The sequence below is a fragment of the Mustela putorius genome, unplaced genomic scaffold (assembly GCF_011764305.1).
Source record: "Mustela putorius furo isolate JIRA1106 unplaced genomic scaffold, ASM1176430v1.1 tig00003898_pilon_pilon_pilon, whole genome shotgun sequence".
NCBI lineage: Eukaryota > Metazoa > Chordata > Mammalia > Carnivora > Mustelidae > Mustela > Mustela putorius.
Genome location: NW_025422047.1, coordinates 10919982 through 10946532, shown reverse-complemented (window position 1 = coordinate 10946532; position 26551 = coordinate 10919982). Strand labels below are relative to the sequence as shown.

The window sequence follows — 26551 nt, the reverse complement described above, 5'->3', positions numbered from 1 at the left end:
CTTGCAGTATATTTTATTTTACTTTTTAAATAGGCTCCACACTCAACATGCGGCTCAAACTCACAACCCCAAGATCAGGAGTTGCATGTTCTACCCAACTGAGCCAGTGAAGCACCCCTTGTTTTCTTTATTTTAAACCCAAAGATACTCTATGTCTACTGTGGCTCCCCCTGAAAACCACAGCAGGTTTCTCAGAGTAACTTAACAAGAGATCGGGTCTATAGCTGATCATGCAGAATGTTCTACTTCTGACAGTAACACCAGGGTATATTACAGAAAGGCATGGCCATACTCCTTCAAGAGAGATGTAGTTGGGTGCCTGGGTGGCTCAGTGGATTAAAGCCTCTGCCTTCGGCTCAGGTCATGATCCTAGAGTCCTGGGATCGAGCCCCGCATCGGGCTCTCTGCTCAGCAGGGAGCCTGCTTCCTCCTCTCTCTCTCTCTCTGCCTGCCTCTCAGCCTACCTGTGATCTCTGTCTGTCAAATAAATAAATAAAATCTTTAAAAAAAAAAAAAGAGAGAGAGATGTAGTTAAGAAATGGGTTGCCTAGAACCAACACTTAAGGCAAAATAAATAAATAAATAAATAAATTTACTTCTAGAAAATTTTTATTTCAAATTTCCTTTCAGTAATAGGCATAAAAATAAGGCAAGCTATTCAAGATAAATGGGTGTATACTAAAATGTTACTTTGTTATCTCAGGGATTAAAAACCAACTCTCATTCCTTTCATTTCCAAAAAAATATTAACTACCATAAGGTTTTTTAGTCTTAGTGTGTATTAATTCCATTATACCCAATATTAATTTCAATGAAAAGAGTCCAATTTGAATTTTACAGTTGATTTGAAGTTTCTTTCAGTAGAAATACTTCCTAAAGTGCAAAAATCCATTTAAAAGGATATTCACTCCTAAGAGTCCAAGCTTTAGTAATTGCACTAAGACCAAAAGTTGTACAGTTATGAGTTCAAATCAAAGCCTTTCTTACCACTAAAGATTATCACAGAAAATTTCTGAACATCTCAAGATCTACATCATTGCACACAATACAATAAATAAATATTTTTACTCAGTCACATGGGTTGTCATTTACTTTGGCATTGACTAGCAGAAGCCACTGGACTTCTCATTCAACTGATCTATGATTATTTAATAGGAAAGTACTTTGATGACAAACAGAATCATTTGTTAAAATAGCAAGCAGAGGGGTGCCTGGGTGGCTCAGTAGGTTGAGCTTCTGACTTCGACTCAGGTCATGATCCCAGGATCCTGGGATCAAACTCTGCATCGGGCTCTCCGCTCAGCGGGGAGCCTGCTTCCCACCTCCCTCTCTGCCTGCATCTCTGTCTACTTGTGATCTCTGTCTGTCAAATAAATAAATCTTTTAAGAAAATAGCAAGCAGAAAGCAGCACTGACAGAGTGGCATCTTCTGTGTCTTCCTGATGTACTGCTGTGAGTCAAAAAGAGTAAAACATGGACACAAAGGCAACAAAAACAGACATGGCCACCCAGGAAGTAAATTTCTAAGAGAACATCAAAGCTGTTCTAAATCACAGATAGTAAAAAATAATTTCTATTTTCAAGTTACAACACACACACACATACACAAAATGATGGTTTTGCTAGGTGAAGAGCAAAACTTCAATAAACTACAAAGCCAGCTCAGGTTAGCTTCTTCAAGAGGACAATAAAAATGTAACATCTAGGGGCACCTGGGTGGCTCAGTGGGTTAAAGCCTCTGCCTTCGGCTCAGGTCATGATCCCAAGGTCCTGGGATGGAGCCCCACGTCGGGCTCTTTGCTCAGCGGGGAGCCTGCTTCTCTTCCTCTCTCTCTGCCTGCCCCTCTGGCTACTTGTGTCTACTACTACTGTCTGTCCAATGGATAAATAAAATCTTTAAAAAAAAAATGTAACATCTAATTCTACCTAACGAGTATTAAAATGGTTATAAAGATACATTTTTGAAATTACAAAGCATTTATTAACCACATACAAAATCTTAGAGTCATTGTTGCAAAGTTTTAAAATAATATAGTGCTGTAACAAAAGGGTGGGAGGGAAGGGGGGTGCTCTTCAGACTCCAAATTCCAAAGGCCAGTGACGGTGTGAAGTAATGTAAGGAATAATGTATATAGAGTTTATTCTCCTTAACTATTATTATTTTTTATAAAAGCTTTAGTGATATATTTTTTCACCTAAGGGGGGAATATATACATACAGCTCCAGGTTTCTTCCTGGCTTCTTTATTTCTTTCCTTTTTTTTTATTTTTAAAGATTTTATTTATTTATTTGAGAGAGAGAGCATAAGAGCAGGGAGGGTCAGAGGGAGAAGCAGACTCCCTGCTGAGCAGGGAGCCCAATGCAGGATGTGGGACTAGATCCTGGGATGCAGGATCTTGACCTGAGCCGAAAGCAGTCACTTAACCAACTGAATCCCCCAGATGCTTCCTTCCTGGCTTCTTTCTTTTCAAGTTTTCTTTCTGTTCTAAGTTTCTTTCTATTCCCAGGGTATCTAAAACACTAAGCATGGAGGACCTGTCCAAAGCTCCTCTAGACCTGAATGGATTATTTTAGCAGCTGGAAATAGTACAAAGGGATTATCCCTTAACCTTTTCCCTAGAAATCTGATAGCTTCTGAAGCTACAGCTCAATTTTCTCTGATGCTTCTTTTAACAACATTTCATTGCATGAAATAAGTCTACCACACAAGATTTAAATGCAAATTTTAACTTGTATTTATTATATATAAAGCAACATTATAATCTTTTATTCTATCTTAAGACAGAAGGATAAATGCCTTGGAATCACTCTGTTCAAAAAATTTTATATCATTTTCTAACTATTTAATTCTTAAGGATTTTAGACATTTTGTGAACTTTATTTATCTTTAATCTGCAATTAAGTTTCTTACCCTTTAAATGATGTATATCTGCCATCTGATATGATATGTTGCTCTGTAGTTTAACCTGAAAAAAAAATTAAGTTTCATTTTACTATAGAATACACAGTTTTGCTCATATTTCCTTTTTTTGGCTCATATGCACTTTGAGCTTGATCATAAATGCAAAAGAAAAATTCTTAACTTCTACAAATCTACCCCTTTCCAAAAAGAATTAAGAGAAAAATTCTGATTTTGTAATACTCATTTTAAATTTGTAAAAGGATATTCATTTTACTTACTATATAGTCTATTAACTTTCAAACATTTAAAAGTTTGAGTTGAATATTGCTTAATGGGATTTTTCAAAATCTTACCAGAAGAGACCTCTTATTAACTCTGTATTAAGAAAAGAACTAATTATTTGAATCGGTTAATGGCAAATCAAAAATAACTGATGCTTATTAAGCTCCCATAAGATAACATATACTACACAGGACCTATAATTGTGTTCACTGCCCTTCAAGAGCCAATATAAAAGAACAATAAGAACTTAGAAGTATACCAAAATATGACTCAAATTAAGGCATAGAACTTTATTTAAATCTTTTTTTTTTTTTAAGTAATCTTTACACCCAACATGGGGCTCCAATTCACGACCCTGAGATCAAGAGTCGCAAGCTCTACCAACTGAGACAGCCAGACACCCCAGGCTCAGCACTTAATTAAAAAAAGTTTTTTAAAAAGGCTTTGGAGAGCTAGGATTCACCCACAAAGAACTACTGTACCAGTTCTTGCTTAAAAAGGCTTCATTGAATTGGTAAATGCAACTAAAATATCGCTACAAACAGGTTCCCTTGTCACCCTCAAGAGTAACTTTACAGATTCATATTGATAGAAGCAGCTCCATGAGTACCAAAATGATTATGATAAATACCTCCTCAATCTCTGAAGAGAAAGCTTTAAAATTCTTAGTTTGAAATAATTATAGATTTGTAAGAAATTGCAAAGACAACACAGAGAAGTCCCATGTACCTGTCACACAACTCCCCCAGTGTGTACATCCTATATAACCACGAATAACATCTAAACCAAGAATCTGACATTGGTACAACATGTAAGCATTAATTCTATGTCATTTTGTCATATGTACAGATTCATGTAACCACCACCAAAACCAAGATACAGAATACTCTATACTCTATCATCACAAAGATGTCCCTCATCCTGTCCTTTATATTCAAATCTATCCTCCTTCCTCACACCATATCTAATCCCTGGTAACTACTAACTTGTCCTCCATCTCTGCAACTTTGTCATTTCAAGAATCTTATATAAATGGAACCATGTAACATGATCTTTTTTTAAAAAAAGATTTTATTTATTTATTTGACATAGAGAGACCACATGTAGGCAGAGCAGCAGCAGGAGAAAGAGGGGGAAGCAGGCTTCCTGCTGGGCAGAGAGAGCCCAATTCGGGGCTTGATCCCAGGACCCTGAGACCATGACCTGAGCTGAAGGCCGTGACTTAACCCACTGAGCCACCCAGGAGCCCCAACATGTGAACTTCTAAGATTTTTCTTACTCAGCATAACACATAGTTGTTGCATATATCAATAGTTCATTCCTTTTTATTGCTGAGTAGTATTCCATGATATGAATGTACTACTGTTTTTTAAAAAAATTAAACTACTATATATTTTTGTGGTTTCTACTTTTTAGTTATTACAAATACAGATGCTATGAAAAATCATGTACAGATTTTTACATGAACATTAGTTTTCACTTCTCTGAGACAAATGCCCAGGAGTGAGGTTACTCCTTTTTTAAAGGCCATGTCACTTTCATTCTCATTAAAAAAAAATTACTATGCCAAGGTACTGGACGGGAAAATATAAAACAACTGGAAAACATGAGAGCAGCCTCAAGGAATCAGTAGACAAGGCAGCACCTAAAGCAGTATAATTACTGTAGGAATTCAGGGATGAATCTTAGTTGATGTGATCAGGGAAAACTTTATGGAAGGGACTTAGGCTATGAAGGCTAAGTAAAATTGTAAATTGGTAGAAAAAGATATTTTAGATAGAGGGGATTGCATTAGAAATGTTAAAGAGCAAAGAAAGCATGAGGCATGATGCGCCTGGGTGGCTCACTCTGTTAAATAGCTGCCTTCGGTGCTCAGGTCATGATCCTGGGGTCCTCAGATTGAGTCCTGCATCAGGCTCCTCGCTCAGCAGGAAGTCTGCTTCTCCGACTTGTGCTGTCTCTCGATATCTCTCTCTTTCTCTCAAATAGATAAATAAAATCTTTAAAAAAGAAAGAAGGAAAGCAAGCAAGCAAGCAAGCAAGCATGAGGCACATATGAAGTCCTGATCAAAATACTGTTTGGTTATAACACATAATAAAGGGGAAAAAACAGTGATAAAGAAGATTGGAGAAAAAGTCCTTTAGCCCTAAGAAGAGTATACTCTTCAAACGGAGAGCCAGTGACTTTCAAATTTCAAGTGAAAGTTTATCCATAACAAATAACTAATAAAAGCATACCTGTTCTAGTTGAAACGGAAGTGGCAATCTAGGAGTCTCTCTCTCTTTTTCCCCTAGAGTCCTGGTAGCTTTGAAGAATGGAGTTTAAAATATGATGTTGATATTTAGTCATAAAAAGGAATGAAGTACTTGTACATGCAACAGTATGGATGAACCTTAAAAACATTATATATGCTAAGTAAAAGAAGCCAGTTGCAAAAGAACATAGGGTTTCTTCTGGTGGTGATGAAAATGTTCTGGAATTAGTGGTGGTTGCATAGTACTGTGAATTTATTAAAAACCAAACTGAACTGGAGAAAAAAACCTGACCTGTACATCTTAAAATGTAAAGTTTTATGATATAAAAATTGTTTGTCAAATTTTTAATGCAAAAAAATAGAAATGAAAATGCCAAAGGTATTACAGGGACTGAATATGAAACTGGAGATAAAATAATGGACAAACTCCAGGCACCCAAGAAGTTTATTATTTAGGAGAGGCAGTCAAGTAACTTGTCAATTATAATACAGTAAAATAAATGCTATTATTAGGTCCTACAGACATGACAGGAAAACTTAGTAGAAACATTAACTCCTTAGATGAAATGTCTTAGGGGAATGAGGGGTAGCTTCTGGAGATGATAGCTAAAATATGTCCAGGAGGAAGAGTAAAGTTTTGCCAGGTAGAAGTGGGCTGAGGGTAAGGAGGAAAGATATTCGAGGCATGTGTCCAAACTCTGAAGTGAAAAATACTATACATTACAAAAACTTCAAACAGTTCTAAAAAGCTGTAACAGACAGAAGGAAATAGCAAGAAATATGCCTACAAACGTAAGCAAGGTCCACATTATGAATGGTCTTGCCAAAAAATTCCAATGGCAATGGTCAACCTTTAAAGGACTTCAAGCAAGGTAAAGAGATCCAATTTGCAACCTGGTTTCAGTGTGATGAATGGACCAGAGGGACAAGACAAGCGAGGGAGACCAGGTAAGGAAAGTAGGAGAGAAGGAGACCACTGTTGCATTTCAGGTAAGAAAATGATGGTCTAGGCCAGGGAAGGGCACACTATGGCCTGTGAGCCAAATCTGGCCTGCTTCCTGTTTTGGGAGGGATGTCAAGCTAAGGATGGTTTATACATTTTTAAATGGTTGGGAAATCAAAAGAAGAATAATATTTTGTGAATTAAATGCAATGGAAATTTCAGTGTCTATAAATAACGTTTTATGGGAAACAGCCACATCCATTCATTTACATATTATCTCTGGCTGGAGCTATGGTGATTGTGACAAAGACCATATGGCCTGCAAAGCCTAACATATTTCCAATATGGCCCTTTATGGAAAAAAAAAGTTTGCCAACCTCTGGTCTAAACTAATAGAATAACAGAGAAATAAATATATGTGGGAAATATGAAAGAGGATGAATGAATAATCTTGCTGACTGATTAGATAACAGCGGTAAAAGAAGAAACACCAGGCACAATGTTCAGATTTCTAAAGTAGGACACTAAATGAGTAAGGATGGAATACTCCCCAATAGGGAAGCAAGAAAAATAGACTTGGGGTGGGAAGAAGTGGGGGAATGATTTTTTTCAGGTTTGAACCTGCTGAATATGAGGGCACTTGTGACACACCCCAAAAGAGATCTGGAAAAGGCTGGAGCTTCTGCACCACGGAGTTGAGGCTTATTAGCATATGAAAGGCAATTAAAGCCAAGGGGACTAATGGTGAGATCACTGATGGAAAGGTGCAGAGGTTGCAGGATAAACTGATACCAATTTCTGCAGCTGATCACTAAGAACTACTCTTCAATCATTTGTAATTAGCCTGTGTTTACATTCTTTCCCACTTCCTTTATTTTCAGGATCCCCCTCCTTTTTCTTTGCATTTTTTTGCCCCCCCAAAGAACATAACCATCTTTTTTTCTTGTTTTCAACAAGTTAGCATGACTTTGTTTTTTATCCATTTTTATGATGTTATTCCAACTTCTCTACACTCTATTTTACTTGCTTTTTAAATTGCTAGAGAGATGCTGTTCTTAAATGCTAGGCTATGAGTGCTCAGCTTCCCTAAACTGTCTCTTTTGTATCCTTATATACTTAAAAAAAAATTTAATGGAGAAAGAAAATTCAGTCTACAGACCACAAAAATAGTACACGATTATATGAACAGTACTGCTTTATTCTTATCATTTTAATTTTCTCTTCAATATTCTTTTTTGAGAACGGAGATGCTGATCCCATGGCATATATATCAAGTCCTCACATTTCAAAAGCTGCTCTGGAATAATGTATTTTACATGGTATTAAAGAGAAAATCATAGCTTGTCTAGATAAGTCTTTACTTACTCCAAGCATAATAAATTTTCTACCCCATTCCTTTGCCATGAAGAATTTTTCAGTTAGCTTCTCAGACCCCACTCCCCCTTATGGCACAGTGTTCCCTTCGCATCTCATGTTCTCTATTATTCCTGTCAATCTTTCCAGCAGGAGTCTCACAATAATCTTATATTTAATGTTTAGTATTACCGGCAAGTACCAGTTCCCAATTTCTCTCACTTCCTATTAACAGTAGTTTCATTGTGCAAGTTATCACACCTTCCACATGCCTTTGAACAGAGGTGCCAAGGATTTGCTCAAAGATCTCAGCAGAGCCCAGCTGGTAGATCATTAAACCCAGAAGTTCTCTTCCCTCTACAGCAATTTTACTGTATTGCTCACTTTCAGACTCTTGATGTCTGCTACTAATCTGTTCATCTTTTTGACATTGCAATATCATAGGCGTCTGATGTCTCTTCTCTCCATATATACACCTCATCACCCCCTTCAGTTCTTACCTAGCTTCTAAAATATTTTCATAAAGAATCCTTCTAACATTCAATGTTATCCTTTCAAGGAAATCTGAATGTGTTTTCAGCTAACATGAAACTTTTTTTGTATTCTTGCAAAATCTAATATAAAGCAATGACTTAATTTTGGTTTTAATCTTATGTTTTCTACTATCTTGAGTCTGTTTATGAAGACTTTTCCTATTTGGCTTCTGATTTATTTGCACTAATTTCTTCAACTCTGTCTTCCTTTCCTTTTAAGCTTCTCATTAATCAGTTCTTTAACTCCTTTGGCTTTAACCCTCTGAGAGTCTTCACTTCTTTAATACTTCAACCATCTCATCACCTTCAAAAGGAAGCTTGGCTTCCCTTCTGATTATTCCTCCTCATAGTTTTAATTTTCTGGTATTCTAACATGAATTTGCTTACCTTTAAATGACTCTGATAAAACTTCCCAATTGTTCTGAAACTAATTTAAGTTCTCACTATTGCATGATCAGAAAAAGACATTTCACTTTACCACAAAAACTCTGTTGGAATTGGCAATGCTATAGGAATACTTTTTCCCCCCTAAATATATTCCAGACAGGTAATAGTACATAAACTCTAAGAAGTATTATTTAATCATTATTTTATGAAAGGACTCTCATTGTCTGGCTATACAGGTCCCTTTTGGTCACTTTCAGACTTTTGCCAAAACTCCCTTTTTTACAATATGCAAGATCTCAAATAATTTCTCTATCAAATTTCTTTGGGGATAAGAAGTATGTGTTAGACATGCATGCACACAGATGCACGTGTGCACACAAACACAACCCCATGCCCTTGCCTAATTTACATCTATCAGATAGATTCCAACCTGGATTCCAACATATCCTTCAAAAACCCACAATACTCAAAATACCTTGCCTGACTCAAGTCCTCTGGTAAGAACCTCATATTCAATCCTTTCAAAAACTAAACATTCTTTTATCACACACCGTCCTACTTCCAATAAGAATGTCACCTTGTCTTCTACTCCCAAGGTTTATCAGAAATGACAATTCCATGAGAACAGTGACTATGTCTCTCACTCACCCCTGTGCATCCATCTCAGTAAATGTTTGCTGAATGACTCCCTAGATCTTCATGCTCCACACTCTCTGTGATACATAGTTTTCTACCTTAAATTGTACTTTATTCGTGTTTGTATAATTCTAATTATCCTCCAATAACTTAACTTCTAAACTCCCTCATTTATTTCCCCTTGTTATCAACTTCATTGCCTTAGGCCTTAGTTTCCCTCTCCTCTTCTGCAATGCTTTTTTCTCTGGGATTTGAAGTCGATCTATAATTGGCTGATTATGTACGCTGTCTTTGGCCTTTCCCATATTAATCTCTTAAAATGTGTTTACTATCATTCATGAAACATTTTTTTCTGTCTTCCAAGACATATGTTCTTTATCTCTTTCTTTAGTAACAATTATCTTCTGATAGTTTCCTATAGCACTTCTCACTCATCCCCAGCTATTTCATCTATTTTCCTCTAATTTTTCTTCCTCCAATACCTAACACTTAATCTTTATATTTTTACCAACTCTTTCTGAAGCTCTTTTAGTGCTTTCCCCATCCCATATGGCTACTTTGAATTAATTTTGGCAGCTGTTACCAGCTCAGTTGCTCTGCTTCTCTTTTCATTCTGGGACCTTGAAAATGGCTCAGCTGTGCGTGCTTCACTTTCATTATGACCTGTTCTTGGGCAATCAGCACAACTTTGACCATTGATCCCAAAGGCTATATATAATTGGCTTTTTACAGATGTCATTTCTGGCTCCTTTTTCTCCACACCAGAAACATTTTTCCTTATATCTCATACTCAGATGATTTCTGGAGGCAATTCTATCTTCTATAACGTAACTGCTAAACCTGGATCATGCTCAGAATCACCTAGAGAGCTGTAAGAAATACATATTCTTACCTCCTCCACCTCACTCCAGTGTGATTTAGTAGTCTGGGATTGGGCCCAGAAATCTTTTTTTAAGAGCTCAAGTGATTCTGATAAGCAGCCAGGTTTAGTGATTGAGTAATCTATAGTATGTCTTTGGCCGGCACCTATACCAGCTGGATCAAAATGGGATATTGATACAAACTGATGGGTGTAAATTTTTTTTAATGTTTATTTTGTGTTGGTTCTTGTGCTAAGTGTTTTATAAGTATACTACATTTAATTCTCACAAACATCCTATGAGGTAGGCTTTACATTTTACATATAAGGAAACTGTACTCTATTTCATATGCCTACAGTAGATTCTGAATATTCTCCCAAGCAGTGCCACGCAAGAGTCTGTGCTCATGACACTGTGCATATACTAGATCAACTACATAAATAAACTTCACAGAGTGCCTGGGTGCCTCAGTCAGTTCAGTGTCTGCCTTGGGCCCAGATCATGATTCCAGGGTCCTGAGATCAAGCCCCACACTAGGCTCCCTGCTCAGCAAGGGAGCCTACTTCTCCCTCTTCCTCAGCCCCTGCTCATGTGCTCTCTCTATTAGAGAAATAAAATCAGAAAAGACAAAAGAACTGAGAGAAGAAAAACAAGAGTCTGGTGTCATGGAAGCCAAGAGCACAGAGAGCTGGGTGAAAAGATGGTGAGATATCAGGAGTAGGAAGAGAAAATCCAAATGTGAACAAAGACAATTCTCTTTTTAAGAAATGTAACTCAGAAAGGAAGAAAAGATGCAAGCATTTTTTAAGTGCCAAGGAGCAAGTAGAGAGAAGTTGAATATAAGAGGGAGAGTGGATTAATAATATTACAAGGTCTTTGTAAAGGTGGAGGGAATTAAATCCAGAAAACAGGTACAGAGGCTGGGCCTAGAGAAAGTAGGAACTTTTTTTTTTAACCCCAACAAGGAGGGAAAACATATGGTTAGAGAAGTAGGTATGCCTACAGATTTGGTAATAAAAATTTATCAGTTCCTGTCCAATTCTTGGTCAAAAAGGAGACAAGATCACCTACTGGGCTATAGGAAGGGAAAGAGGAATTTAAATGGGGGAAAGAAGGTGCGGAAGGCTTGAGGAGGGTAGAAGTTTGAAAGCTGTTGGAATAGATAACGCTGTCTAGAGAGTATTGTAATTTGTAAGGGCTGCTGAAAACCCATTTGAGGCAGCTAAGCATAAATTTCTACAAGTACCAGTCTGGTTATATACTTTTTCTCCAGCTATGCTTAAAATAGACATGTACAAGAGAGAATAATGGCACGTACAAGAGAGAAACTTGAACTGAAACAACCAATCACAGAATCTCAGCTAGATAGGTAGTAAAGAATGAACAAGTCTGCTGGAAAAGAAGAAAAAGATAAGTGGTCCAGGTGAAACTGAAAAACAAATATAGTCCAACGGCAGCTCTAATATCTTTTTTTTCTTTAAAGATTTTATTTATTCACCCATTTGGGGGTTGGGGGGAGTGCTCATGCAAGCGGGAAGAGGGGCAGAGGAAGAATTCCAAGCAGACTCAGTGCTGAGTGTGGAGCCCAACAAGGGGCTCAATCTCACAACTGGAGATTATGACCTGAGCCAAAACTGAGAGTCAGACACTCCACAAACTGACGAACCACCCAGGCACAACCCCCCCCCCAATTTCTTTTTGATATATTCTCCCAAGAATATGCAAGTCTGAAGTTCACAAACTTTAATTTTTTTTTTAATTAAGTAAACTCTACATGCAACATGGGGCTCAAACTCACAATCCCAAGATCAAGAGTTGTATAAATATGAGCAAAACAACATGAATCACTCCCAGATATAAGAAATTACAAGGAGCATAATTCACTACTCTCTCATTCTACCATCGCAACTGATATTTCAGATGGGGGCTGCTCTGTCTGCCTAGTTCCTAGAATGAGGAAGATGTAGAGCCATATCTTCAGTCAAACCACAAAGAGCATGTTGAGTGAGTGATAATTTTTTTAAAGATTTATTTATTTATTTTGAGGAGAGAGAAAAAGTGTGCACCAATGGGGCAAGGGGCATGGGGAGAGATTCTTTCAAGCAGACTCCCTGTTGTTAGAGAAGCCCCAAGCAGGGCTCAATCCCACAACCCATGAGATCACAACCTGAGCTGAAACCAAGAGTCAGATGCTTAACCAGCTGATTTTTTTAAGTAGGCTCCACATTCAGTGTGGGGCTAGAACTCACAACCCTGAGAATGAGCTGCATGCTCTACCAGTTGAGCCAGTCAGATACCACAAGTCAGTGATAAATTTTAAGCCACATAAGATGATACAGATGGAGGACTAAGAAACAGAAAGGAGAGAAGGAGAGGTTGGTAGGGAAAGAAAGGCAGACTTTAAGGTATGAGAGGAAGAGTCTCCTCCCCATCTGCCGTTTCTAGTTCATAAAGCATTTCTACTTACACACCTCACTAAACCTTAAAACTTGAAATATAAAAAATAAAAATAGTTTCTCCACAAAGTAGCAACCCTTCTCCGCTTCCGCACTACCTTTGGTTTATCTTTCGGTTCTCCTGCCTCTTCCCTCTCTTCATCTTATTAACCAGCCTGTTAGTGCCTAGAACTGCATACATTCACACTCCACACAAGCTTTCACCAGGTCCAGACAATTCTTCTTTTGCAATTTGTCTCAGATCTGACCCTTAACTCTTTTAATGTTCATGGCAACCACCTTAAACTACAAGGACTATTTTCATCTAGGTGGACTAGAACAGAACCTCTGTAAGAGCAGAGATCTTATTCGATTGGTCACCCCTTATCCCCTGGCACAATTCAGGCACTCAACATTATGACAGAATAAATAAATGAAGAAATCTAACCTATCACCAGTCTTTTTCCCACTTTTATCTATTTCCATATGGTAGTGACAAACATCTTGGCAAAAACTTGTTTTCCATAAAAATCTTTCTTCTAGTCGAAATCCAATAATAGAATACTATTACCCATAGTGTGAAATCTAAAACTCTTCTACCAAGCATTTAATGCCTTCCAAAAGGTGGGAACCACTTTATCCATTTATCAAAAATGGTCTCCTTGACATAGTCAAGCTAGTTTTTTTTTTTTTTTTTAGATTTTTTCTTTATTTATCTGACAGAGATCACAAGTAGGCAGAGAGGCAGGCAGAGAGAGAGAGAGAAGAGGAAGCAGGCTCCCCACTGAGCAGAGAACCGGATGTGGGGCTCGATCCCAGGACCCTGGGATCATGACCCGAGCCGAAGGCAGAGGCCCAACCCACTGAGCCACCCAGGTGCCCCTAGTCAAGCTAGTTTTAACCATCTCTAATTTAAACTACTTTTTCCTATGTCCATAGTTCATCAGACTGTCCTTTCCTTTCCTTTTTACCACTACAAATTAAAAACCAAGACTTAAGCTGATTCTACAATATCATAATGTTAATTTCTATAACTAGGAATTTCATTATATTCACTATTCCCATCCTTCCAACATGTTCCCAATTTTTTGTGCTATTAGGCCCTAGTCACAGCTTCCACTTCCAGGTCCCCTCTAACTCAGTCATATCCTAGCCACCTCCTACCAGAACTACCCAGTGTTGGGTTGTCAAATTCCCTTTTAGGTCTTAAGTGTGCTTTTAATTTCTTCCTATGTTAATTTATTCAGCATATATTTATTGAGCAGCTATTTCATGCAAGTCACTGTTCTAAGCACTGGGGATATAGCAAATCACAACAAAAGACAAAAATCCCTGTTCTTGCTATAAGATTATAATATTTAAAGTGTAATGTTTATTACAATAAACAAAGGAGTCATACAATAGCATAGAAAGTGGTAAGTGCTGTGGAGAAAATACATTAGAGATGGAAAATGGGGGGAAGGCCTTAACAAAAACCTGTCATTTAAATGAAAACTTTTAAGAATGAGAGTTACCATGAAGCTACGTGGGGAAAGTGGGTCCAGGACAGAAGGTATAGCCAGTGCAAAAACATCATCACAGGAAAATGACTGATACATCAAAGAACTGATCAAAACAGCCAGCATGGTGTGAATGAAATGAGCAACAAGGGTAGTAAGAGGTCAGAGAAATGTAAGGGAAGCAGAGGGTCTAGGGCCTGTGGACCACTGGAAAGACTCAGGACTTTTTCTGCAATTGAGATGAAAGCCATTGGAGCATCTTAGGCAAGTAAGGAATATAACCTAACTGGCATTTTAACATAGTGCTATGTTGAAAACAGACTGAAGTAGGAGCAAGGAGCAAGAAGAAAGGAATTTAGTTAAGTTATCACCAATAATTTAGGCAAGAGATGGTGACAATTTAGACAGAGTAAAGGTAGTAAAGGAGGTAGAGAGAAGTGTCTGGATGCTGGATTTATTTGGAAGCTAAGCCAACGAGATTTGCTGGTAAATTGGATGTGGGGCTAAGAAAGGGTCAAGAATGACTCCAGAGCTTCTGGCCTGAGAAACTGATAGGAAGGAGTTGCCATTAACTGAGCTAGGAAAAACTATGCATAGAAGTTTTGAGGTAGGGGAAAGATCAGGAATTTGGCTTCGGACTGGTTAAGTCCAAAACCATATATGCCATCCAGGAGAAGATGATGAGTAGAGAGTTAAATGTCAAGGCTGGAACTTAAGAGAACACTCTGGGTTAGAGCTATAAATTTGGAGATCATCAGTATATAAATGGTATTGAAAGAGGTGGCAGGGTGAACTCTCTAAAGAACTATGTGTAGATAAAAAAGAGGTTCAAGGACTAAGCCTTGGAGTATTCTATTTGAGGAAGAACCAGAAAAACAGAATGAGAAGGAATGACTAGTGAGGTGGAAAGAAAGCAGTATTTCCTGTAAGCCCAAATGAAGAACATGGTTCAAGGAAGAAGAGAAAGTAAACAACTGTATCAAATGCTGCTCATAGGTGAAGTAAAATAATGACTAAGGACTGATAACTGGATTTTAGCCAATACTCAAATACTAGACTGCAGTTGGTATGATGAGGGCAAAAGCCTGATTAGAGTGAATTTAAGGGAATATATTGTTGTTTTCAGAATAAGCTACCAGACTTACTTCCAGCAATAATCCTTCTACATAGCAGAAGACCAAAACTGGGTTTCAGCCTCCCTTTCTACGAAAGTTATCTCAAGTGATCATACTCATTACTTCCAAATGAAAAAACTGATGGTGGTAGAATCAGTCCTTAGTTTTCTGATACTAATTCCCCAGAAGTCATTGTACTAGAAAGCTCACTTCAGTCCTCAGCACCTTGAGTGAGTATATGTCCTAGATTTTCTAAAGGTTCCAATTTAATATAATTTCCTTCTGTTAATGAAAGGGACTCCTTATATGTGCAATAAAACATGTAATTTCATGCCACAGCAATAATTTTTAAATTTTTTTCTCAAATGAAGAAAATTCTCTTTCAGCTAGGGGCTGGGGAAGGGAAAAAAAGAGAGCTTGTTCAATGGGTATAGAGTTTCAATTTTGAAGATGAAAAGGTTCTAGAGATCTGCTGCACAACAATATGTATATTGCTAACATGACTATACACTTAAAAATGGTTAAGGTGGTCAATTTTATGTTATGCAGTTTTTCTCAATAGTTTTTTGTTTTGGGGGTTTTTAAAAATTCTTTTTCAGACATGATGTCCTGATTTTCAATTTGGAAAATACAGACACTATGCTGTTAACTCAAATCTTGAACTGAAGGCATTCCAGGCACCATTAACATTTGAGAAATTTAATTTATTCAATTATTGAATTTTGTTTTGGGGGAGAAGTACTATTTAAAGAAGTAAAACTTGTTAAGAAACTCTTTCCTCTAAGCTTTAAAATAGTTTCCTCCTTTCTTCCAGTTACAGTAAAAGATAGCATATGGCATTAGGCAAGTGGCTACCAGAATGGGTCACTAATAAGCATAATGTGTCTAAGCACAAAACCGCCTTGGAGAATTTGGTATGGAAAGTTTCTATCCATATTTTTAGTCATATGCACTTTCAGGTCTTTTTAGATGGTTCTTTAGTAACTGACCTTTCATTCCTTGATTTCAGTTGTTCTTTGTATCCTTATTAAACCTCCCTCATGTAATTAATACTGATCAGTGTTGTGCATAAGGAAAGACCGTGACTATGGAAAGCCCAATAACATAGTGCTTAAAAGAACAGCTCTAAGATTAAGCTGCCTGGGTCTGAACTCTGAATTCATAACTTATTATTACCTTGGCCGAACTGCTTATTAACTTCTCTGTGCTTCTGTTTCCTCATTTGTAAAATGAGAATATTATCTGCCTCAGAGGACTGAGATAAACAAATAGTGTTTACAACACTGCCTGGCACATAGTAAGTGTTCAACATATGTTACCTAGTAGAATATCTTTTTTACAGTTCCCAGTACCTAACATGGTGGTCCCTCAAATCATAAACTGGGAATTTCAAAGAATTTCCTAACATGTTACTTTATTCCCGATTCCTTTTTTGCTGGTGCCGAGCTACTTACTCTATAAGTAAGTACATTTTGGATTATTTTCTCCTAAGTGCTTCAACTTTTTTCCCAACTCAGCTAATGATCTTTTTGTTAATAACCCTTCCCCTTCAAGAGTGCCACCTGTAGGGGCACCTGGGTGGCTCAGTGGGTTAAAGCCTCTGCCTTCAGCTCAGGTCATGATCCCAGGGTCCTGGGATCGAGTCCCGCATCGGGCTCTCTGCTCGGCAGGGAGCCTGCTTCTCTCTCTCTCTCTGCCTACCTCTCTGCCTACTTGTGATCTCTCTCTCTGTCAAATAAATGGATAAAATCTTAAAAAAAAAAAAAAAAAAAGAGTGCCACCTATAGACTGTGAACTTTTTCTAAGTCATTCATTAAAAATGTTAAGTACGACCAGTGCCAAAAGTAATCCCTTGTGTCCCATGTTTATTATAATTCTCCATCTGAGAAAGTAACCATGATACATTAAAAAAAACTATGGCATTAGGAATCAGAAGATGCAAGGTTTTAGATCCAACATCAGGTACTAAAGACCAGAGGCAAATAACTTTTAAAGGCTTTAGTTTTCGGGGGACATGGGTGGCCTAGTGGTTAAGCGTCTGCCTTTGGCTCAGGTCATGATCCCAGGGTCCTGGGATTGAGTCCGAGGATCAGGTTCCCTGCTCAGCAAGGAGTCTGTTTTTCCCTTTCTCTCTTGCCCCTCCCCCAACTTGTGCATGTGTGCATGCACGTTCTCTCTCGCTCTCTCAAATAGATAAAATCTTTAACAAAAAAGCTTTAGTTTTCTCATCTATAAAATGGAACTACAAGTCCTACCTACTCTGGAGTTTAGCTATGAAGATCAAATGCACCGGTCTTTCAACTCTATTATTCTCTATTCTTGCTGCCATTGTCTGAAATACGGATCCACAGTTCTTGCCTAAACTTCTGCAACAACATATTTCTGAACTGATCCTGATTTCATTTTCTTTCCTCTATAATTATCCTCTATACTATACCCATAACTATCTTCTCAAAATACAAATTTGATTATATTGTTCTCTATCACCTAGAAGGTGAAACTAGAACTCCTTAGAGTATGGCATTTAAGACTTTTAAGAGTCTGGCCCCAGAGAGCCCAGAAATAAAACCTCACATATATGTTAACTGATTTTGCAATAAGGATGCTAAGACCATTCAATGGGGAGAAAAAATCTCTTCAACAAATGGTGGTGGGACAACTGGATAACCATATGCAAAAGAATGAAGTTGGACTCTTACCTTACACCATACAGGAATAGTAACTCAAATGGATCAAAAACCTAAACTTAACAGCTAAAACTATAAAATTCTTAGAAGAAAATATAGGGGGAAATCTTCATGACCTCTGATTTGGGAATGGTTTCTTAACTATGACACCAAAAGCAAAGTCAACAAAAGAAAAAAATGGATGAAACTGGATTCCATCAAAATTAAAAACTTTTCTGCATCAAAGGATATTATCAACAGAGTGAAAAAACAACATACTGAAGGGAGAAAACATCTGCAAATCATGTATCTGAAAAGGTTTTTTTTTTTTTTTGAAGACTTTATTTTATTTGTCAGAGAGAGAGAGCACACAGCAGAAAGAGCAGCAGGCAGAGAGAGAACCTGGCTCCCTGCTGAGCAAGGAGCCTGATGCAGGGCTCAATCCCAGGTCCTTGGGATCATGTCCTGAGCCAAAGGCAGCTGCTTAACAGACTGAGCCACCCAGGTGTCCCTGAAAAGGGTTTAACATCTAAAGTAAATAAAGAATTCCTTCAACTTAGCTAAAAACAAATAATCCAATTAAAAATGGGCAAAAGACTTGAACAGATCTTTCTCCAAAGATAAAAATGACGAAGAAGCACATGAAAAAAGATTCAACATCATTAGAGAGAAATGCAAATAAGGTGGGGTATCTCTTCATACCCAGTACAATGGCTATTATTAAAAACAAAATAAACAAACACGTTGATGAGGATAAAAAGAAACTGGAACCCCTGTACATTGCTGGTAAGAATGTAGAATTGTGCAGGCACTGTGAAAAACAGTTTGGAGCTTCCTCAAAAAGTTAAACATAGAATTACTATATAATTCAGCAATTCCACTCCTAGGTAAATACCCAAAAGAACTAAAAACAGATTCAAACAAATACTTCTACATCAATATTCAAAGTAGTAGTAGTATTCACAATAGCCAAAAGGTGGAAACAAATCAAGTATCCAGCAACAGATAAATGCATAAACAGAATGATATATATACACAGAGAGAAAAAGATGGTAATGTTATTCAGCCATAAAGAGGAATTAAGTTCTGATACATGCCACAACATGGGTAAACCCTGAAAACATTATGCTAAGTGAAATAAGCCAGACAGAAATGGACAAATATGGTATGATTCCAGTTGTATGAAGAATCTGGAATAGACAAATTCATAGAGACTAAAGTAAAATAGAGGTTATCTGGAGCTGGTTTATGGGAATATGGTTTATGGGAATTGCCTAATGGGTACAGAGTTTTTGTTTGAAATGATAAAAACAGTTCTAGAAATAGATAGTGGTAACGGGTATTTGTCATCATTAATGTACTTAATGCCATTAAATTATAAACGTAAAAATGGTTAAAACAGGGGTCCCTGGGTGACTCACTCATTAAGTGTCTGCCTTTGGCTCAGGTCATGATCCCAGGGTCCTAGGATCCAGCCCCGCACTGGGCGCCCTACCCAGCGGGAAACCCACTTCTCCCTCTCATTCTCCCTCTTCTTGTGTTCCCTCTCTCACAGTCTCTCTCTCTCTCTCTCTCTGTCTGTCAAATAAATAAATAAATAACATCTTTTAAAACATGGTCAAGGGGGCGCCTGGGTGGCTCAGTGGGTTAAGCCGCTGCCTTCGGCTCAGGTCATGATCCCAGGGTCCTGGGATCGAGTCCCACATCAGGCTCTCTGCTGGGCAGGGAGCCTGCTTCTTCCTCTCTCTCTTTCAGCCTGCCTCTCTGCCTACTTGTGATCTCTGTCTGTCAAATAAATAAATAAAATCTTATAAAAAAAAAAAAAAAACAATGGTCAAAATAGCAAATTCTGAAGCAGGCTCCATGCCCTGCATGAAGCCCAGTGTGGGGCTCAATCTGAGAACCGTGAGATCATGACCTGAGCCCAAATCAAGAGCTGGATGCTTGGGGTACCTGAGTGGCTCAGTCGGTTAAGTGTCTGCGTTCAGCTCAGTTCATGATCCCTGAGAGCCTGCTTCTCCCTCTCCCTGCCACTCTCCCTTCTTGTTCTCTCTCTCTCTCTCTCTCTGTGTCAAATAAATAAAATAAAATCTTAAAAAAAAAAAAAGTGACGCTTAACCAACTGGGCCACACAAGCATCCCTAAGATCCTAAAATAATAAATTTTATGTTAAGTATATTTTACCACCACAACAAAAAAATGATAATAAAGAGTCTGACCCTAAATAGCTTTATCTCCAGCCACAAATTCCCTTCCTTTTCACCACCTTGCATGCCACTCTCCTACTAAACTGCCTCACCCGTGAAGGTACAACAGACTTTCAATCTTTCCTGGCTTCATTTATGTTTCTTTGGCTTTACCCCTTTCCAAGTTTGGTGAACTACTCTTCATCCATCAGGATTCATTCTTCAGTGAATCCTTTCCTTCTTGACTTCCTGAAGCAGTTAATTATTCCTTTGTACTCTCAAATCCCTTCGTAAATAGTTCTACTGTAGCATTTAAAAAATGCATTATGGATTTTTTTTTAAGATTTTATTTATTTATTTGACAGAGAGAGAACACAAGTAGGCAGAGAGAGTGAGAGGGAAGCAGGCTCCATGCGGAGCAGAGAGCCCGATGAGGGACTTGATCCCGGGACCCTGAGATCATGACCTGAGCCCAAGGCAACGGCTTAACCCACTGAGCCACCCAGGCACCCCTGGATTATTTCTTGACACGCATCTCTTTGATTACATTGAGTTCCTTAAGAACAAGTACTGAATCTTACCATCTTTCTATACCTAGCACATAACCCATGGTAGACACTCAACTTTCCCAAATAAATGACTTATGTATATATCATGCTTTGAAAAAATCAAAAGTACTATGTCAGGAAAAGGACTTATTTCATTTTATTCTTTGTGAATTTATTCAAGTTAGCTTCCAGTTTACAAAACAAGTCCCTAAAGATATGCAATATATAATGATTTTTTTCTTTATACTCCCACTAAATTAATCCCAAGGTTTTCTTCTCTTCTTTTAGATGCTAAATTGAACCAGAAAAATATTTTTGGGTTTTTACATGAACAAAATACTAATCTAAATGTACTAGCAGAGCGCCTGGGTGGCTCAGTAGGTTAAGTCGCTGCCTTCGGCTTGGGTCATGACCTCAGGGTCCTGGGATCGGGTCCCGCCCGCATCAGGCTCTCTGCTCAGCAGGGAGCCTGCTTCCCTCTCTCTCTCTCTCTCTCTGCCTGCCTCTCTGTCTACTTGTGATCTCTCAGTCTGTCAAATAAACAAATAATATCTTTTTAAAAAACTTTAAAAATTAAAAAAAAAATAAATGTACTAGCATACATTTCAAAGAGAAGATACATTCTGTCTAGAAAGAAAATTAGTTAATAATGAGTAGTTTTACATCAGACAATTTTGACCATGCCTTCCAGAAAAGTAGTGTAATCAGGTATATGGATATCTATGGTAGCCCTAGCACATATTTATGCATGCTTTGAGAGCCAGTGCAAACTACTCAATCAATCACCAAATATTTACTTATTAAGTATTATACCTACAGGGTAAAATACCAAATATGTACATGTTTACATGCTTTAGTCTAGATTTTTATAGTTAAGAAATTCATAATATAAAGTTGGAAGACACAGAAAAAAAAAGATGCAAAAAAAAGGACATGCTATATAAACATGTAGATCTGGTCATTCATTCAACAATTATTAAGTGGGTATTAGCCAGATACTCTAACCACAGCAGATAAAAAGAAATGGACCCTGCCCCCCAAAACCTTAAACATTTATTAAGTAATGTTATGCCAAGAACTGTGTAAATACACAGATGAACAGAACATACAGCCATGCCTGGCTTCCAGTCTAGATATGGAGAGACAATTATAATAAACAAATATGGCAATTAACACTGACAACTCTTTCTCAAAACTCTTTTCCCTTGGCCTCCATGACACGACAGTATCTGGGGATTTTCATTCCTTTCTGTCTGGCTAATCTTTATCAACCATTTAAACCTGTTCCTCCTCTACTAAACCTTTATCTGCTGCAAAGCTCTGCACTATATATGCCGGTTCCTCCACAACCTACCATTCCTATGATTTTATCAACCATAACAGATTTAAATCTGTCCCTAACCCATCATTTCTACTGAGTTCCCGACTTGTATTTCCAATAACTACTTGATATTTCATAGATTCCTCAAACGCAATTTACCTAAATTTGTACTTTTCTCAAACTAACTTCTAATCTAAGGTTCCTACCTCAGGTCATAGCGCCACCATCAGCTAGACTGCACAAACCAGTATCAAGGGATTCATCTTTGAATCCCCATCACACATCAAATGTATTATAAAATCTTAATTGGGGGCGCCTGAGTGGCTCAGTGGGTTAAAGCCTCTGCCTTCGGCTCCGGTCATGATCCCAGGGTCCTGGGATGGAGCCCCGCATAGCCCCGCATCAGGCTCTCTGCTCAGCGGGGAGCCTGCTTCCTCCTCTCTCTCTGCCTGCCTCTCTGCCTACTTGTGATCTCTGTCTGTCAAATAAGTAAATAAATAAAATCATATATATATATATATATATATATATATATATATATATATATATAAAACTATAAAACGTTAGCTCTGGGGGCTTTGATAGATACCCTTTATGAATTTGAAGAAGTTTCCTTTCATTCCTATTTTGCTTAGAGTTTCCTGTCATAAATGGGTATTAAATTTTGTCAAATGCATTTTCTCCAAGGATATCCAATCTCACCAATTCTATCTAACATTGTATTAGAGGTCCTAGCTTTTGTAGTAAGGCAAGGAAAAATAAAAATCATGCAACTGAAAAGGGGAGAGGGGCACCCAGGTGCCTCAGTTAAGCATCCATCTCTTGATTTTGGCTCAGGTTGTGATCTCAGGGTTGTGAGATCAAGCCCTGCATCAAGCTCCACACTAGATGTGAAGACTGCTTAAGATTCTCTATCTCTCCCTCTCCCTCTGTTCCACCCCTTCCCCCCACTCTTAAAAAAAAAAAAGGAATTATATGTAGATGATACAATGATACACATAAAGAATTCTAAATTCTAAGCAGGCTACAAAAAAACCTATTACTAATGAGTATTGTGGCTTTTTACTGGTAGATTCCTTAGAATTCCCTGGATTCCATTAACACTAGAATGAGCTCTAATGCACAGAAATAATCAATATACAAAAATTAACCACATTTCTATGCAAAGAACAAGTAGAACAAAAGATATAATTTCATTTTTGATAGCACAAGTACACAAAATACTTAGAAATAAATGTAGTAAAATACATAGGAGTGCTATACACTGAAAATTATGAAACGCTGCTGCAAGAATTTAAAGAAGGCTAAAAAATAGAGAAACACCACATACTTGGATTGAAATATTCTATATTATTAAGATTCAATTCACTCCAAATTGATTTCTAGATTTACTATGGGCTGAATTGTGTGCCCAAAAAGATATGTTGAAGTCCTAACCTCCCAGTACCTGTGAATGACCCTTACTTGGAAAGAGAGCCACTGTAGATGTAATCAAGTTAAAACAGAGTCATACTGAATTAAGGCAGAGTTTAATCCAATTTGGCCAGCATCTTTAGAAGAAGAGAAAACAGAATTAGGGAAGAAAACACCATGTGAAGAGACAAAAGATATACAGACATATTGGGAAGACAGCTATAGAAGATGGAAACAGAGACCAGAGTTCTGCTGCCATAAGCCAAGGAACACCTGATGTTATCAGAAGCTAGAAGAATCTTACGCCTAGAGACTCCACTGGGAATATGATGCTGACAACACCTTAATTTTGGACTTCCGTTCTCCAAAACTGTAAGATAACAAGTTTTGCAGGTTTTTTAAAGTTTCTGAGTTTGGGGTTGGTTTTTTTTTTGTTGTTGTTGTTGTTGTTTTTAAGATTGATTTATTTATTTTAGAAGACAGAGAAAGAGAAAGAAAGTGGGGTAGGGGCAGAGGGAGAGACTCTTCAAGAAGATTCCTTGCTAAGTATAGATTCCCCTGTGGGACTTGATCCCACCACCCATGAGATCATGACCTGAGTCCAAACAAAGAGTTGGAGGCACTCAGGTACCCCAAGTTTCTGTTGTTTTAGGCCACTCAGTTTGTGGTGCTTTGTTATAGACCTAAGCAACTAATACACATAGTGAATACTCTAAAGTTATTTTATTTGTTGGTGAGATACTGCTCTTATATAATATCACATAATATATTTTATATAATTTTGGATTTTCTTTTTTAAAAAGATTTGTTTGTTTATTTATTTATTTATTTGAGGGAGTGGGTGCACACATGAAAGAGACAGGGCAGGAGTAGAGGGAAAGAATCTTTAAAGAGACTCCCCACTAAGCATAGAGCCCAGTGCAGGGTTTGATGTCATGACCTGAGCCAAAACCAAGAGTCAGTGGTTTAAGCAACTGAGCCACCCAGGCACCCCTAATTTTATATACTTATAAACATACATATAAAATACTGTGTGGCAACACAGTTTACTGGAAAGAGCAAGGGTTGTCGTAATCAAAGACCTGAGTTTAGAATTCTGCCTTACCTCTTAAGCCTGTTTCTTCATTCATAAAATGAGAAGATTAATGAAATAAAATATGTTAACACCTGTCCAGTACAGAGTATGACATTCAGTAATGTTAGTTCCTTTTTTTCCTGGGTATATTGGTATAGTTAGTCTTGTACTGTTCTCTTTAAGCTTTAATATATTAATTAAACTGACAAAAATATATTGAGCACTTACTCTATACTAAAAAGATCTTTGAAACCTATCCCCATTTTTCTTTTTTGTCTCCTTTTATTTTCATATTTCTCCACTTTCTTTTGCTTCCATATTAAGGAACAGTGATCCCCAAGAGGTTCCAAAGAGATCATAAATTGATCCTTGAAAAATGATCGCTACATTGGGTGCCCGGATGGCTCAGTTAAGTGTCTGCCTTGACCCAGTCTTCCTGCTCAGTGGGGACTCTGCTTTCTCCCTCTCTTTCTGCCCCTCCCCTCAAATTGGGTCTGCACGCGCTCTCTCAAATAAATAAAATCTTAAAAAAAAAAAAGAAAGAAAGAAAGAAAAGAAAGTGATGGCTACGATTTAGTTATGCAGAGAAAAGGTAAAAGGACATTCCAGGAGCTTCCTTCCACCTGCTTGATAGAGGAAGAGAAACAATCCTTAATTGTGTGGTATGATACCGTCCTCTGAGTAATAAGGAGAACTTTGTAGATTGTGACTTCATTAAACAAGAAGAACTAATTTTTTTGTGGCTGAAGACCTAAATTTTCCCCATTTTAGCTTCTTCCTTGTATGAAAATTAACATTTCCTTTGACTGAAAGTCCAAGGTTCCCTTGAGACACAGCTAGCTAGGTATATATTATTTCCAGCTTCCCCCACTGCCTCAAGGTTCTCTTTCTGATTCCCAAATAACTTTATCTAACTTTCCTGCCATTATTTCTTCCTGGCCAGATAGGTCCTCCTTTGAACAATGTTGCCTGTTACCTTCCATGTCTGATTCTTTGTCTCTGGCCAACTAGGTCCTTCCCCTAAGGATGAATTCAAACCTTATCTACAGGAAGCCTTTACTATTTAATATAAAATGATATATTTGTACCTTATAATTTCAATCCTATATATTTAATTTAATTTAAATTCACCTTGGGGCAAAACTGTCTCTCATTAAATGATTAACAGAGACCTCATCAACTAACATTTTTCACACTTAAACTTGACCCTACTTAGCATTTTGTACTGATCTGTCCTGCCCTTCCTTCCTTCTTCAAATTTTTTTTTTCAAGATTTTATTTATTTATTTGACAGACAGAGATCATAAGCAGTCAGAGAGGCAGGCAGAGAGAGGAGGAAGCAGGCTCCCTGCTGAGCAGAGAGCCCGATGCGAGGCTTGATCCCAGGACCCTGAGATCATGACCTGAGCCGAAGGCAGAGGCTTTAACCCACTGAGCCACCCAGGTGCCCCCCTTCTTCGAACTTTTATCCCTTGTCTTTAATAGCACCTATTCCTCTCTCATCATATCTGTCTCCTATTGAATGTTTATATATCCTGTGCTTCCATCTTTAACCCAAATTTCAGGAGATCATGGGAGCTAAAGGCCACTGAAGCCACTCCATAGGAAGTCCTTAAAAGTTAGACATCAGAATTAATGCAGTGAAATAGCCACTCTGAATGTAAGTTTTGAGGAAGATCAGATTTGCTTTAAGGGTAGGAACCGACTGAAAGAAATACAGACCTGGGCAAGGAGACTAGCTAGGAAGCTACTGCTGTTTCCTTTCCAGTCAATTCTTTATTCTGCAACCACGAAGATGTTTTTTAACTCAATCTGATCAAGGAATACCTCTTTATGTTAAATCACTGAATACCAGATGCTAGGTATCAAAGATGACACCAAAATTTTTTTAATTAATTAATTATTTATTTATTTGATAGAGAGCACAAGCAGGCAGAGAGAGAATGGGAAGCAGGCTCCCCACTGAGCAGAGAGCCTGAGGCAGGGCTCAATCTCAGGACCCTGGGATCACGACCTGAGCCAAAGGCAAAGGCTTTAACCCACTGAGCCACCCAGGTGCCCCGACACCAAAATTTCTAACCTTAGTCTTAATAATGGTTGCATGGCCAAGAAAATATGAAAGTGATACAGTTTGGAGAGGAG

At 37.9% G+C, this 26551-nt stretch overlaps 1 protein-coding gene across 3 annotated transcripts in view; it reads right to left on the bottom strand.

The window, feature by feature from the left end:
* The window catches only part of GOLM2 (golgi membrane protein 2), a 102942-nt gene that overhangs the window by 68052 nt on the left and 8339 nt on the right, over window positions 1-26551 (bottom strand). For all 3 annotated transcript variants that reach the window (XM_004751277.3, XM_045067627.1, XM_004751278.3), the window contains exon 2: window positions 2912-2966. In XM_004751277.3, coding sequence (XP_004751334.1) covers window positions 2912-2966 — 55 coding nt within the window. The remainder of the gene's footprint in view (window positions 1-2911; window positions 2967-26551) is intronic.